This window comes from Dromiciops gliroides, chromosome 1 (assembly GCF_019393635.1).
Source record: "Dromiciops gliroides isolate mDroGli1 chromosome 1, mDroGli1.pri, whole genome shotgun sequence".
Lineage (NCBI taxonomy): Eukaryota > Metazoa > Chordata > Mammalia > Microbiotheria > Microbiotheriidae > Dromiciops > Dromiciops gliroides.
In genome coordinates, this window is record NC_057861.1 from 577,325,913 (window position 1) to 577,342,384 (window position 16,472).

The window sequence follows — 16,472 nt, forward strand, 5'->3', positions numbered from 1 at the left end:
GCAAGTTAAAATTCAGTCATTTTAGTTAGGAAGTAGCCTTCTCTCTTCAAATGACCATGCTGAAGAATTCAAAGTGCAAGAATTTGAGTAATTCGGGTTCAAAAATGTTTCTTTTCCTCTCAGTCACAAGCAGTGCATGATATAAGATCTTTTTTTTAAAAAGAAAAAGAAAAAACCACAAAATTGTGTTCACAAAGACTGTCACAAAACTTATAGAGGAATTCTTGTTAGGCATACACATGTGCAAAGAATTTCCTGTCTCCTACAGCCTCCAGAATTCCACCAAAGGGATTCCAGCGTGTGTAGGCAGGTGTGGGAGAGAAATTACTCTCTGTGTTTTCTCTGATACTTCCCTTTTTTGACATTTGGAATCACAGGTTTTAATTTAAATTTTAATTTAATTTAAAATTTAAGTTATACCCTTATTGAGAAAGATGTTTTGATCTGATGCAAAAATCTATCAGAATGCTATTTTAGGGCCAAAGTTGGCATCTCATCACAGCGTACATGTTGGAAGAGTGGAGGCAGGGAGGTTATACAACCATTTTGACATAACAGTAATTGACATCTACATAGGAATTTAAGATTTGCAAATTGCTTCATATAACATTGTCTCATCTGATTGGGCTATTCCTAGTATAACCAATCTACTCTCCTCAGAAAACCTGAACAAATCAGAGATATTAAGTGATTGGGCCAAGCTCACAGGATCACAACATCACAGAATTTCAGGACCTCTGCTACCATCTTGAGCAACCCATACTCCAAAATAGAATCCCTAATGCAGTGAGTGCACTTGACAACTAAGTCAACCAACCTTTACAGAGAGACCTCCAATATGGTGGAGCCCACTATTGTCCCAAGGCTACCGCTTCCTTCCTAGTTCTTCCCCCTGAGGCCAAGCAGAACAAATCTAATCCCTCTTCCATATGACAGTCTTCCAAATTTTTGAAAGCTGTCTTCTCCAGGCCAAACATCCTCAATCCTTTCACACAGCTAATTAAGAGGAAGAGTTGAGATAGAAACCTAGGTCTTCTGACTTCAAGTCCATTGATCTTTTCACCGGACCACACTTCTCCCCCTTGCAAATAGTGAAGAAAGAAAGAAAGCTTGTGGAAGCTGATTTTTCAGCTCCCTTTTAGCTCTAAATCTTGTGATCCTTGAGCAAGGTCAGATCATTGATGGCACTGGAGCCAGAGAGGGGAGCTTGAAGCTATATACCTCTTTTTCTTCTTTTTCCTTCCTCTCATCTCTTTTTTCCTAATTCTTTCCTTCTTTTAGTTTTCTTTGATTTTCTTTTCTTTTTCTTCTTCAGGGAGAGAAGCAATTGGAAGTCTAGAGGGCTATACCCTCATCCTTACCCTCATGTTAATTACTTACAGGACCTTTTGCAAATCATGTAGCCTGTCTCATCCTTAATTTCCTCATCTTTGATATGAGAGGGTTGCACTAGAGCTTATCAGTCATCCAGATCAGCTTCCTCCCATGACCAACTCCCTCATTTTACAAAGGATGAAATGGCGACCTAGGGAAATGAAAAGACTTATCTGAGATTGTTGAGGTAGTAAATATTAGAGCTGGCAATTGAACTCAGGTCCTCTGACTTTAAATACAGTGATCTTTCTATGGTCCTATGCTGCCCGAGGTCCCTCCTGGGCTTCTGTGATAGAGACCTGCCACTAGTGCTCAAAAACATTGTCTGACTTTATTATTGGCACAAAACTTTAACCTGTTAGACCCTCAGTTTCCCCTTTTGTAAAATGAGGAGGTTGGACTCATGGACTTCTAAGGTCTCTTCCAGCTCTGGTGAGGAAATATTTACACAAAAGTGGGAGAGTAGAAGGAGGAGGAGGTTTCATTTCAAAAATGAATAAAGAAAAAAAACAAATAAAAGGGAAAAATGAATAAAGAAAAAATTTCAAGGAAAAATTGGGGGAAGCCCACCCCTTAAACCCCCTGAAAATCATCAGCACTTTGTGATAGGTTACTATATTCATGTAGTAATCAATAATCTCTACAATCATAAAGTAACCTTGTCACAGTACACAGGCTGGTGGCCACTAACTTCAGATGTACAAGGAATGGTGGGAGACTAGAGCAAGAGGTTTACTTTGGCCCTGTCTAAGTCTTGTTTGTTTTTATAATGTGTTTGGTTTTCAAGGGGTCTGAAGAATGGGTTTCCTCCAAAAGTCATCCCAATTTTTTCTTCAATTCATTTTTCCAGTGAAACTTCCCCCTCTTTCTACTCTCCCACTTTTGTGCAAACTATTTGGCATTTTTCATAGACAGCATATTTTTCTAAACCCTTTGATTCTGCCATCCAGTGAGCCTGTTTCTGAATTTACCAGTGGGGCCTTTAATGAGAAACTACAAAAGAATTGTTTCAGCATTAAAGTGATCAAGTGATATTATCCAGCACTTTTGTGTGGCCCTGTGTGGGGTCAACTCCTTTCATTTAGTTCCTCAGACACAGTGGGGTTTTTGTAAAAATTAATTATATTATGTTACAGTGAAAAAAAATACCTCATGATTATTTTCCAAATAGGTTTGCCATGCCCTTATGGTTTATGGAGTGGGACGGAGGGTGGGGGGAAGGGGAGGGAGGAAGGACGGGGGGGGGGGGGGGGATCCTCATTTTGGAGTTCTGTCAAGCTGAAATCATTAAAAGAACAGTTAATGGGTGGAAACATATTGGGCTTCCCTGCCCTACACAGCATCTGTTGCACCATCCCATTAATGTTTATTAAATTGGTTGCTTTGATTTAGGGAGAAAGAATATTTTTTGTGATGTTCAAGCTAAACTCTATTCCCCAGTAACAAATAATTCTGTCCTCTCCTCACTGCCAGCTGTCAGCCAAGCTCAATAACCTCCCAACTCTGATTTCCATGAGGCTGGAGTTTCTGAGAATCCTCTGTAGTCATGAGCATTACCTCAACCTGAACCTCTTCTTCATGGCTCCTGATGCTGCTCCGGCCTCTCCCAACCCCTCCATCTCTTCCCAGGTAACCAGCTCCTAGAAAAGAATAACTTCTGTTCTTTATGTTTAATTTATTTCATTGTGAGCTCAGAAATGACCATGTGATGGATTCATGCCTTCCATGGCTCATGGAAACCCTATCCTTTGATGAAGTTACAGAAACTAATTTAAGGCTGGAACTCATCACTTGCTATCTAGCTTAATTTCCAATCTTCTTCCTGAATTCCTTGAATTTTTCCCCAATAGCTCTGAGACAAAGATATTATGATGCTTATTCAAGTTCCTTGAAAGTTTACCCTAGAGGCAGCTAAGTGGTGAAGTAAATAAAGCACCAGCTCAAGAGTCAAGAGGACCAGAGTTTAAATCCTACCTCAGACACTTACTAGCTGTGTGACCCTAGGCAGGTCACTTAACCCTGATTGCCTCCAAAAAAAAGAAAATTTACCTTAGACAGGGGCTGCTGGGAAAGAATAAGTTAGGAAGTCATTATTATAGAATAAGGAAAAAAGAGAGAAAAGGATAAAGAAAGAGATCAATTAAACATTTTACAATATATATTTCAAAAAATTTTAAATAAAAAGAAAGCCGTATGCCATTCAGAAGAGGATGCCTTGTTAAACTGAAATATTCACTTAAAAACAAAATAACAATAACAACAAAAAAGAACTGTGGAGTATAGATGCTGATTGAACCATACTATTTCTTTTGTTTTGGGGTGCTGTTTTTTTTTCTATTTTGAGGTTTTGCATTACTGCTCTGATTTTTTCTCTTATAACAGGATTAATGCAGAAATAGGATTAATGTTATTATGTGTATATATATATATGTGTGTGTATAGATATCTATATCTATATCTATATGTATATAGACATATAGATATAACCTATATCAGATTATCTACTGTCTAGGGGAGGGGGGGAGGGAGGGGAGGGAGGGAGAAAAATCTGAAATTGTAAAGCTTGTATAAACAAAAGTTGAGAACTATCTTTACATGTAACGGAAAAAATAAAATACCTTACATGTAAAAAAAAAATAACAAGTTCAAGGTTTCATTTACAATCCTTTGTTGGTTTGGTTTGGTTTGGTTTGGTTTGGTTTTTTGTATAGTGAAATCTTTGTAATTGTTGATAAGTTAAAGAAAAAGATAAAAAAAGTGCAATACCAAATCAAAAGGAAGAACAATGATATTTAAATATGAGCTCTTAAGTCTTGTAATTAGACCAAAACCTTTCTGTTGCACTGTTTGTTGTAACATAGCACAAAATTTTAGAGGTTTCCAAGATTTGCAAATCATTTTATAAACATTACCTCCTTTGGGTCCTCAAAACAATACTACAGGGCAGCTAGATGGTGCAATGGATAAAGCACCAGCCCTGGATTCAGGAGGACCTGAGTTCAAATCTGGCCTCAGACACTTGACACTTATTAGCTGTGTGACCCTGGGCAAGTCACTTAACCTCCATTGCCCCCCCCCAAAAAAAAACATACTACAGGGTAGATAGTAATAGTCTTAGTGTATAAAGAAACTGGCACTGAGAAGGTTAAGTGATTTGTTCAGGGTAAGAAAGCTATTGAGTGTCTGGGGCAGGATTTGAACCCAGGTTTTTTTTTTATTCCAAGTCTAGTTCTCTGTCCACTCTTCAGCCCTATCTTGGACCTCATTCAAGGAGATTTAATTAGAGGAGTACCAAATATCTTCTTTTCAAGTGATGCAATCCAATGCCATTGACACATTAATATCAGAGATATTCACACACTACCAGAGAAATTACTAGATGAATGGAAGTACCAGAAATAAGGGCTTGGGTGAAGTAGCCCAATTTGGAGGGTTCATTTGTTCATTTTTTTAAAAGTTCATTGCCTAAGGCAGAAGCAAGCATTTAGCCACATCAAAGTCAGGTGCTGTCCTAGGGATCTGGCTTTTTTTTTTTTTTTTAGGCAATGGGGGTTAAGTGACTTGCCCAGGGTCACACAGCTAGTAAGTGTCAAGTGTCTGAGGCCGGATTTGAACTCAGGTACTCCTGAATCCAGGGCCGGTGCTTTAACCACTGCACCATCTAGCTGCACCCCCGGATCTGTCTTTTAAAATATAGAAATTTATAACCATTCATCCAAGTTCTGTAATCTGATCCTAGATCAATTGAAATGAATCTTAAAATTAATCAGAAATACCAAATATATTTCTTTCACTCTGACTGAGTTTGGAGAATCATTGCCAGTGGCTCTTGTCTTGAATGTATACACACACACACACACACACACACACACACACACACACACTCACTCACTCACTCACTCACTCACTCACTCACTCACTCACTCACTCACTCACTCACTCACTCTTCCCAATAAGCCAGTCAGAATTAAACCTAGCCCAAAGGTTGCATGCTTTGTGTTATCTTCATTCCTCCTCCAGCAATTGGCTCTTATCAAGATATTAAAATGAAATATATGCTTGGAAAAATATGCAAAAATTTCCTGTGCTTGAGTAAAATAGGAAATTCTATCATCTGAGCATATCTTGTGCCAGTCTAATGAAATTCAGACTGTACTCAGTCACATTAAGAACTTGGGTTTTGGACTACAAAACCCATGGACTCTTTGGCGGAATCTTGTAAAGTCTATGGACCCCTTCTCAGAATCATGTGTTTAAATGCATTTTAAGTACATAGGATTACAAGGGAAGCCAATTATATTGAAATACAATATATCTTTAAAAACAACAACAACAAAAACTCCATGTTCCTGGATGCCCAGGTTCTACCCTGGCAAAAGAGTGGCCTTGTGTCATAAATATCAGAATTATTTTGAGATAATTATTTTCTTTCCTTTTTTTTTTTTAGTGAGGCAATTGGGGTTAAGTGACTTGCCCAGGGTCACACAGCTAGTAAGTGTCAAGTGTCTGAGATCAAATTTGAACTCAGGACCTCCTGAATCCAGAACCGGTGCTTTATCCACTGAGCCACCTGGCTGCCCCCAGATCATTATTCTCTATAAAAGCTTATGCCATTCCATGGAATGTTACATCTTCCTTTCCAACTAGCACCCCTCAGATTCCATCTACTCTGAATGTTTGGCTTCAGGTTTGCTTTTACTTTTTACTCTTTCTTTTCAAGAGACCACCAGTAGCCCCTGAGTTTCACTTTATCCATCTTTTTCAGCTGTTTGTCTTTTTTCATGATAATCACCAAAATGTCTATTGAATTTCTATAGAACTCCAGCTCTTGTTCCAGCTTCCAGGACCAGAAGATTGCCAGTATGTTTGACCTGTCTCCTGACTACCGCCAGCAGCACTTCCTGACGGGACTTCTCTTTACTGAATTGGCTGCTGCACTTGATGCTGAGGGTGAAGGGTATGTATCTGATTGGTTTTTTCCAAAGAAAGAAAAGAGAGGCACTTGGATTAAATGTGTGTGTATTGCAGGGGAGGGGGACATGGGGGATGGTCTAATCCATCAAATTGAACTCTGTCCCAATCTTTTATTTTATTTTTAAACTGAACTTCTGATTCCATTAATACAGGGACCTCTCAGGGAGGAAACTCCCATCCTTGTGAGGGTCAGCGCCTTCTCTGCAACTTATCATCTCAGAGAGAGATGTAAAGTCCTTACAACCGAGTAACTTCAGATTCCTTTCTCAGCCCTAACTGAATGCTTTCCTGTTAGCTCAGCAGAAATCATTACCTTATGGCATGGACTTTTAACCTTCTTTGTGTCAAGGAACCCTAGTCTGGTGATCCCATCTCAGAATGATAGCTATATTTAAATGCCTAAAATAAAATATATAAGATTACAGAGAAAACTAATTTCGACATACAGTTATCAATTTTTTTTTTTTAGTGAGGCAATTGGGGTCAAGTGACTTGCCCAGGGTCACACAGCTAGTAAGTGTCAAGTGTCTGAGGCCAGATTTGAACTCAGGTCCTCCTGAATCCAGGGCCAGTGCTCTATCCACTGCGCCACCTAGCTGCCCCCAAAAAATATTTTTAAAACAACAAATTCACAGACCCTGAGGGAAGAATTCCTGCTTTATATATAACTAAACTTGCCCTAGCAGCCCAGGTTTCCCTAATTACTCTGATGACAAGATGCCTTAGAAACATTTGAGGGAAAGAGAAATTTCATTTGCAAATACTTACCCTTTTGAGGTAGTCTGACCTATGCCGAAATCTCCTTTATGGCAGCACATCTGTAAATTAGATTATCTTTACTATTTACATTAACAGCAGTTTTCGTTTTCCCTCTGGTCAAGTGGTCCCTGTGGAGCAAGAAGCCCAGACATCTGTTTCTGTTTCAGAAGGTTACTCACCCTTGTAAAAAAAGCCGTTACTGTTTATATGAGCAGAAACTTGCTAAGGCAACATGAGAGGTCACTTTGTCATAATGTATAATAAAGGTGGTTACATCCTTCAAATAAATATATATGTGACCTTTGCTCCCCCTGGAGAGGAACTAATTAAAAGTGTCCCTCCTAGGCAAAGCAATAATCCTTGATTGCTGGATTTACTATATAGCCTCCTTGAAAGTCATTAGAGATACCATTGCCAGGAAGACAGAATATTAGTAAATAAATTAGCAAAATAATTAAATGAATGATAATTAAATTAATTAGTAAATAAAATATTAGTTGCCAGTAAGATAAAAAGTTAGCAAAATTTTATTTTTTCAGATTGCTTCAGTATATATTTAGCCTTTCCTTTATCTTTTTCCTTTTCTTTTTCTCTTTTCTTTTTTTTCTTGTACCCCTATGGGAGCATAATGCTATTAATGGTCTTACGAAGACCTATGCATCATACTGAAAGGGTTCTTGGGAATTAGCTCCGCACTTGAAAAATGTTGGCTTAAATTTCCCATGCCCTTCCCCATGCCTCCCTCTCTTTTCTGCACAGGGAACTAATTTCCATGCCCACTTAGTGGCCCAATAAATTTGGAGTACAGTTGAAATATAGGAGTACATGCAGAAATTTTCAGGAAGCTTTGGGATGACTTGACTTGCTCAACATCACACATCTAATAAGTGTCCAAAGTAGGATTCAAATTCAGGTTATCCAGGGGGCAGCTAGGTGGTGCAGTGGATAGAGCACCGGCCCTGGATTCAGGAGTTCCTCAGTTCAAATCCGGCCTCAGACACTTGACACTTACTAGCTGTGTGACCTTGGGCAAGTCACTTAACCCCCATTGCCCCACAAAAAAACAAACAAACAAATTCAGGTTATCCAGACTCCAAATACAGTGTATTGTAATTTGCCCCGAGATGTTAAATGATTTGTCCAAGGTCATACAGTCCCTAAGAAGGGACTGAGGCAGGATTCAAACCCAGGTTGTCCAGACTCCAAGTTGGGTATATGTGATTTACTCAGAGATGTTAAATGATTTGTCCAGGGTCAGACACCTGGGAAGTGACTGAGGTAGAGTTTGAGATCAGGTCTTCCTACCTCTAAGTCCAGGACTCTCTCCACTCTGCTAGTCTGTTTGGTATCTGTGGTTTCATTGAGCTTTTTCTTTTTTTTTAAGCTTTCCTGGTTTTGCTTTTACAAAAGGATTAAAACCATGCATTTGTTTGCTTTCCTGCATACTTTTATATTTGGGGTGTCTCTTCCACTGACTCTTTTCCTCTCTCTTGCCAACAGAATCATCAAGGTGCAGAGGAAAGCCATCAGTGCCATCCATGGCCTACTGAGCTCTCATGACCTGGATCCCCGCTGCTCCAAACCCGAAGTCAAGGTCAAAGTGGCTGCCCTCTATCTCCCTCTGGTCGGCATCATCATGGATGCTTTGCCACAACTCTATGACTTTACAGGTAAAGACATCTTCTCTTTCCTTATTTGGCCCTCGAGGGCCCCACTCTGACTAAGTGGTTTTCCAGCAACATGTGGTCTGGATGAGCTCAGTGGAATTAATTCAATGCTGACTTCATTTACCTGAATTATTGTTCTCCAGACCACAAATAAGAACTTCTAATATTTGCTTCTCGAGTGTTTAAGTGCAGGAGCTGACTTTTTATCAAGCTGGTCATTTCATCATGTTGTGCCCCGCCCCCCCAATAGGAACATATTTTCCATGAAAACAAAGAAATTCTGTTTGGGGCACTGGTTCACAGATTCCACCATTAGGATGCAGTTGAAAGACTGCTCAGTTTGAAGATGGAGGACCTGGATTCATATCTTTGTCCTGCTCCTAAATACCTCTGAGACTTTAGCCAAGTCTCTTCACTTCCATGGGTCTCAGTTTCCTCATCTGTAAACAGGAGGAGACTGAACTCAATGATGTTTGAGTTCTCATCCCATTCTAGATGTATGACTTAATCTATGCCTCTGTGAGTCAAATTCTCCTTCCAGGTGAGTAGAGAAGCAAGGACCACCCAAAAGAAAAACAGAGCCAAATCCCAGGAAGTGCACTGAACTAAGAGCTATCCAGCCTGGTCTCTGATCCCAACCCTTCCACTGACTGACCAGCTAACTATGTGACCTAGGGCAAAACACCTTACCTGTCTAGGCCTCAGTTTCCTCGTCTGTTAAATGAATGGATGGGAAGTAAAGAATATCATTTCATTAAAAGTTCATTCCAAGGAGTACGCATCCTGGTAGATAGATAGGAGATAAGGACTATCAATGGAAAAGGGAACTCCTAGATGAAGAAACTGTCTAACAATAAAGGGGAGTACCTTCTCTGCAACTTAGAGAAATATTGCCTAGAGTAGAGATGCCAAACATGGTACTAGAAGGTCAATGTGGCCCAATGCTCCCAAGCGGCCAGAGCCCAGATAAAATGTAATTGGGAAATATTTAACAAAATAAATAAAAAATACAAGGAAACAGATATCATCAGAGTTTAAAACCAAGTCAGTATGCAGCCAGCAGGGATCTTTATATACAGATTAGCAATCCAGTCTCTATTTGAGTTTGATACCAGGGGCCCAGCTTGCTGGGACTCATTTATCCAAGGTCACCATGCCCATTTATGTCAAAGGCAAGATTAGAATCCAGTTTTACCTGGACCCAAGGCCAACTCTCCATCCACTATGGCACACCACCTCATGAGGTTAGAGACGATAAAATTATGTCTGATATTCAATCCAATTCAGCAAACATTTATTAAGAGCCTGACTGCTTTGTGTAAGGTTCTGGCTAGGTACCGGGTTTATTTACATTGATAAAATGCACACACGTACACACACACACACACACTGGATACCAGAGGTGGCAGACAACATGGGGGAGCTTTTAATCATCCACCTTAGAGTAGGAGATGCTATAAAGAGAAAGAGACTGGGAAGGTAGACTGGGGTGCAGAGTGTGAAGGCCATTGATGCCAGTCTAAAGACTTTGTATTTTGTCTGAGAGCCTGTGGGGAGCCACTCTAGGAAATCTAAGTTGCTTCCCCAAATTGAGTTTATTTGGATGAGTGTGCAAAGGGGTCAGAGCAAAGCTCACAGGTTACAAGAGGTCTTCAGGATGCAGATAATGTTTAAGGTCTCTTTCTCCCAGCTCTAAAATTCTATGATCCCACATGTCTAAATATATTTTGGACATTCTTATCTCTTTTCATTTGGAGATTTGGAAGCAAAAGACCACCTCTCCCCTAGAACTCCTCAGGTCAGGAAAAAGTACATGATAATAGCACATATTTATATTGTTCTCTTTTTTTTTGCTATAATTATCCCCTTTTATTTATTTTTTTAAATAATAATCATTTTTATTTATATTTTTGAGTTCTAAATTTTATCTCTCCTTCTCTCCCTCCCCTCCTCCATCCCTGAGGCAATAAGCAATCAGATATAGGTTATACATTTGCAATTATATAAACCATTACCATTATATTGTTCTTTTTTTTCTTTTTTCTTTTTTTGTGGGGCAATGAAGGTTAAGTGACTTGCCCAGGGTCACACAGCATTATATTGCTTTTTAAGGCTGGTGAAACACTTTAGATATATCTCATCTGACTCTTTACAATAACCCTGTGAAGTTGGTATTAATACAATCCCTATTTGGGCTCAGAGAGATTACATAACTTGCCCAAGGTCACACAAGCAATAATTATCTTTTACAGGATTTGAATACAAGCCACAGACAAAAACAGGGCAGAGAGGAGATGCTTTAGAACAAAGCAGCAATAGTTTCTATTTTGAAAGATGAATGAGTTTTAATTTTAATTTATTTCCTTTTTAATTTTTGGAATAAAACAAGCATTTTCATAACAGTATATTTTTTTAGAAAAAGATGATTATACATAAAACTACAAACCTATTATATACAACTTGCTATTTAAATATTTAATAAAGTTATCGTGTAAATTTCTTTTTTTCCTTTTTTTCTTACCCCCTCCAGCCCTAAAAATGGATAGATACCATTAAACACAAGTGTGTGTGTGTGTTTGTATACATAAAACCATTCTATACATATTTTTGTTTATCAGTTCTATCTCTGGATGCAGATAACATCTTCCTTCATATGTCTCTTGTAGTTAATGTGGGTATACATAATAATCAAAATGGCTTATTCATTCAAAGTTATTCTTTTAAAGTATTGCTATTGGGACAGCTAGGTGGCACAGTGGGTAAAGCACCAGCCCTGGATTCAGGAGGACCTGAGTTCAAATCCAGCCTCAGACACTTGACACTTACTAGCTGTGTGACCCTGGGCAAGTCACTTAACCCTCATTGGTGGTGGTGGTGGGGGGAATTGCTGTTAAAAATTAAATTTAAAAAAACTTTAAAAGGTGAATGGTCCCAGTTGCTCCACAGTGATTCTAAATCTATCCTTCTACCCAAAGACAAACTATACAGATTATCATGGCATCCTGTTAGCTAATGGGAAGAAGAATACCTGCTTGCACACAGGAGGAAGGAATACAGAATTCCTTTGGAGCCAACATTACAAAGTCCCATCGGGGTTGCCCCCCCCCTTATTCCCCAAGCAGTTATATTTTACTTGATTGCTTTGGAATTTTAACTTCTTTTTTAGGCCTTAAAAATGGTCTGGCTTAGTTTTAGCTTGAAACTCATATAAAGCATAAGACAAAAGGCAGACATTCCCAAGGAAATAATTGTATCACTTCTAAACATTACGGCAAAGCCCTAAACTGAGCTATGATTTGTTAATTTGTTACTGTAAGGACTTCAATAGCTTCTCTTCCCACTAAAAAGAGCCAGTTGTCTTGACTTATGTCTTTCCACTGGACTTCGATGACTCAAGGAGAGAGGGAGGTTGATGACTTTGCTGAACTCTGCCTCATTTAAATCCAATTCACTTGAAAGTTAAGACATCACCCCCATGATGTCATTGCTCCTCTTTGAGAATCAAGGATGAACAGACAATTACTCAAATATAACCCTACAGACTGAAGGGGTCTGTCAGACAATAAGGGTAAAGAAGTTACAAATACATGTCTAACACTCTTAAGGATCAGTGAGCTACAAAATGAGTGGTGAATCTATTCTCTAATCATGCCTGACTTTTGACAGTCAAATTGGGAAGAATGTTGTGTTTTTAAATTACAGCATCTAAATGAAATGCAGGCCATTTCTAGAGGCTCTGACTAACTGATAGGCAAATGTGTACATTGTTCCATTCGGGAAGCTCTCTAGATTTTTTGACTGTGACTCAGTTGTCCCCAAAGTGGAGTACATCCCCTCAGAACACATTACTCCCAAGTTTTATGGATAATTGGTTAACTGTTTCTTCAGGTGAGTTATAAAGGAAAGAATCTTTCAAGATGAAGTCTCTGAGCCTTTTTTTTTTTTGCAGGCAATAGGGGGTTAAGTGACTTGCCCAGGGTCACACAGCTAGTAAGTGTCAAGTGTCTAAGGCCGGATTTGAACTCAGGTACTCCTGAATCCAGGGCCCGTGCTTTAACCACTGCGCCATCTAGCTGCCCCTTGTCTCTGAGCCTTTTAAATCAAATGTATCAAGTGGGGAACCCAAAGCGCTCCCCAAACATAAATTAAACCTTGAAGTCATAACATAGCTGTCAAAATGAAAAAATCATAATGACTTGTCTGTAAGTGAGTAGTATAGAATTCAAGATTTGAAGTCAAGAAGACTGGAGTTCTAAGCTATGTCTTATGTTAACTATATAATCCTGGCTAAATCACATCTGTCTTCTCATTTATAAAATGAGACCCCTTCCAGCTCTAGAATTATAATAATATGCTAAATCATTTACATTTGATGTAAATGTGAGTGAGACCACTCACTAATACTTATCTACTGAGTCATAGGTGAGTTGTCCTTTGCATTGGAGCAGGGAATTCCCATGCCAAGATTTACCTATACAGAGGGGCAGCTAGCTAGGTGGTGCAGTGGATAAAGCACTGGCCTTGGATTCAGGAGGACCTGAGTTCAAATCCAGCCTCAGACACTTGACACTTAACTAGCTGTGTGACCCTGGGCAAATCACTTAACCCTCATTGCCCTGAAAAAAAAAAAAAAGATTTTTCTATATGGCTTGTACACAGATAAGAGAAAAGAATACAGAAATCCTTGGTGCCAACATTATAGAATCCTATTCAAGTTGCCCTTACCTATTTCCCCAACAGTTATGTTTAACTTAATTGCTTTAGAATTTTAACTTCCTTCTTTTTAGGGCTTAAAAATGGGCTGGCTTGGGGCAGCTAGATGGCTCAGTGGATAGAGCACCGGCCCTGGAGTCAGGAGTACCTGAGTTCAAATCCGGCCTCAGACACTTAACACTTACTAGCTGTGTGACCCTGGGCAAGTCACTTAACCCCAATTGCCTCACTAAAAAAAAAAAAAAAAATGGGCTGGCTCACCTTTAGCTTGAAGCTCATTTTGTTGTTTAGTTATGTTTGTGACCCCATTTGGAGTTTTCTTGGTAAAGATACTAGAGTAGTTTGCCATTTCCTTCTCCAGCTCATTTTACAGCTGAAGAAACTGAGGCAAATGGCAACAGTGATTTGTCCAGGATTACGCACATGGTAAGTACCTGAGGCTGGATTTGAACTCGGGAAGACTGACTCCAGGTCCAGCACTCTATCTATGGCACCACCTACCTGCCCCAATTTTTTGGTCCCTGTGAAAATATTTTTGATGACTAGCCTAATTTGGGGGGCTAATCTGACTGGGGTACTTAATCTGGGACTGTCGACTAGCTGCTTATCTGACTGCTATTAATTTAATGTGGGCCATTTATAAAGTTCCACCACACTGCTCCACTCCCAAATTGATAAACTAAAGATTAAGAAGGCTCTTAACTAAATAATCAAAGCAGAGTTTATTTATGAGATACTATTTAAAATTAAGAATACAGGGAAATAAAATGTACAACCTCACTGCGTTGCAGCACTTCTCTTTTCACTGCATCTCTTTGGAAATTCTTGAATACAATAAGGGCCTTAGCTGCCCCTTGCCTTAGGGCACTCAGGTACTTTACTCCAACTCCGAGCCCCTTTTACTTTGTAAATCCCCCTGCTTCTAACTTTCCTCTCCTTACTGCCACCACTGAACCCCTTTGTTTCTCTCTCACTGACCTTTGTCTGTCTGTCTGTCTGCTCCATCAGTCTGCCCTTTGGCCTCTCTTTTCTCTGCTCCTAGTCTTTTATCCTTCTCCTGCATCCTTGTAGCCCCGTCTCTAGTCTGCCGTGCTCCAACCTTTCTAATCTCGTCAGCCTCAGTTTGACCTCTTCTCCGCCTCATCTCCTCCGTCCAAACGGCTCTGTCTGTGTCTGTCCCCCTGAGTCTAACCCCCAGGTCTATATATACCTTTTCTTCTCTCCACTCAAATCTCGGGGCTTCCTGCACCCCCACAGACCAAGCTAATCCGCTAGCCAGGGCTGCGGCTGGGGGGGGGGGGCCAGGGGGCAGTGCACTGGAGCCTCACGTGCCTCAGGCTATGCCAGAGCCTGGCCTGAACCAGGCCGGGATCTCTCGGATAGCTCCGCTCAGGTCAGAGGGAGATGGGGGCTTTTTTTCCCCAGCTGTCTGACCTGGCATCTTGTATAGCCCACAGGGCTTTTTGGCTCAGCTGAAGCGAGGGGGAAGGGCACCAGCACCTCCCATACAGAAGAGACCTAGGGCCTAAGGCTTTCTAATCTCAGCCTAAAGGTAGGGTCCCCAAATCAAAATAAATTTCCACATACCCAAGAGTAATCATTTAGAAGTGATACAATTATTTCCCTGGGAATGTCTACCTTTCATTTTATGCTTTGAGTTTCAACAAGGAACAACTAGGTGGTACAGTACATAGAATGGAATGCCTAGAGTCAGGAATCTTCCTGAGTTCAAATCTAGCCTCAGACACTTACTAGCTGGGTGACCCTTGGTAAGTCACTTAACCCCATTTGCTTCAATTTCCTCATTTGTAAAATGAGCTGGAGAAGGAAATGACAAACCACTCCAGTATCTTTGCCAAAAAAACCCCAAATGGGGTCATGAAGAGTCAGAAACAACTGAAAATAATTGAATAACAATAATCAATAAATTCCTGAAGGGGAAAAATATGATCCCAAAACCTGAGAGTTTCTGTTAGTTTTCTCATCTATAAAATGCCAGAGTTGGACTATGGGGCTTTTAAAATCCCTTTCAGCAATAAGGTTATAATCCTATGATCTTTATATTTGAAGATGACTGACTGTCTCTGTTCCTACTGCCCTATCTTTTATAATTGTAGAGCTTATACAAGCTATATTTCTTTTTTTTTCCAAGCTATATTTCTTTATCAGCTTGGTTGATTTTTGGGGAGGGGGGGGGGCGGGTCGAGGCAATGAAGGTTAAGTGACTTGCCCAGGGTCACACAGCTAGTAAGTGTCAAGTGTCTGAGGCTGAATTTGAACTTAGGTCCTCCTGAATCCAGGGCTGGTGCTTTATCCACTGCGCCATCTAGCTGCCCCCTTGATTGATTTTTTTTAAAAACTGAAAGGTCGGGGCAGCTAGGTGGCGCGGTGGATAGAGCACCAGCCCTGGAGTCAGGAGGACCTAAGTTCAAATTCAGCCTCAGACACTTGACACTTACTAGCTGTGTGACCCTGGGCAAGTCACGTAACCCCATTGCCCCGCCCCCCCCCAAAAAACAAACTGAAAGGTCTTAAAAATATTCCAAATCTGATTCTTTATAATAATGTTCCATTTTCATGTTAGCAGTCAAAAATATTTCTTTCAACATTACTTTTGTGAAAAATGAAGACTGAAATGGATAGTTTTGACAACTCTATGAAAACCTGACTTTTCTGTGGGTCAATCACCTGTGAAGATTTACCCACACCTCTATTTAAAAATTGTGTACATAAATGAAATATAAATATAAATGAATATAAAAATGTAAAAATGTGTGTGCATGTGTAGAAAAAATGTCAATTTTGTTTGTTTTTGGTTTTTTAGTTGTTTTAAGTGAAGGCCACTTCTGAAATGGTGGTCCCATTTCTGTATGTGCATAGATTCTGGTCATTTTAAAGCTTCTGAAAATTTAGAAAAAATTCTTCATAAATCTATGCCTGAATGTCTTAATATACTTTGTGCAACATGATTTTTTTTCCTTCCAC

At 39.8% G+C, this 16,472-nt stretch overlaps 1 protein-coding gene across 1 annotated transcript in view; it reads left to right on the forward strand.

Annotated features, from left to right (window-relative positions):
• DOCK8 (dedicator of cytokinesis 8) overlaps positions 1-16,472 on the forward strand; it is a 330,991-nt gene that overhangs the window by 257,323 nt on the left and 57,196 nt on the right. The window contains 3 exon segments of the mRNA XM_043978441.1: positions 2,848-3,003; positions 6,192-6,331; positions 8,608-8,777. Coding sequence (XP_043834376.1) covers positions 2,848-3,003; positions 6,192-6,331; positions 8,608-8,777 — 466 coding nt within the window.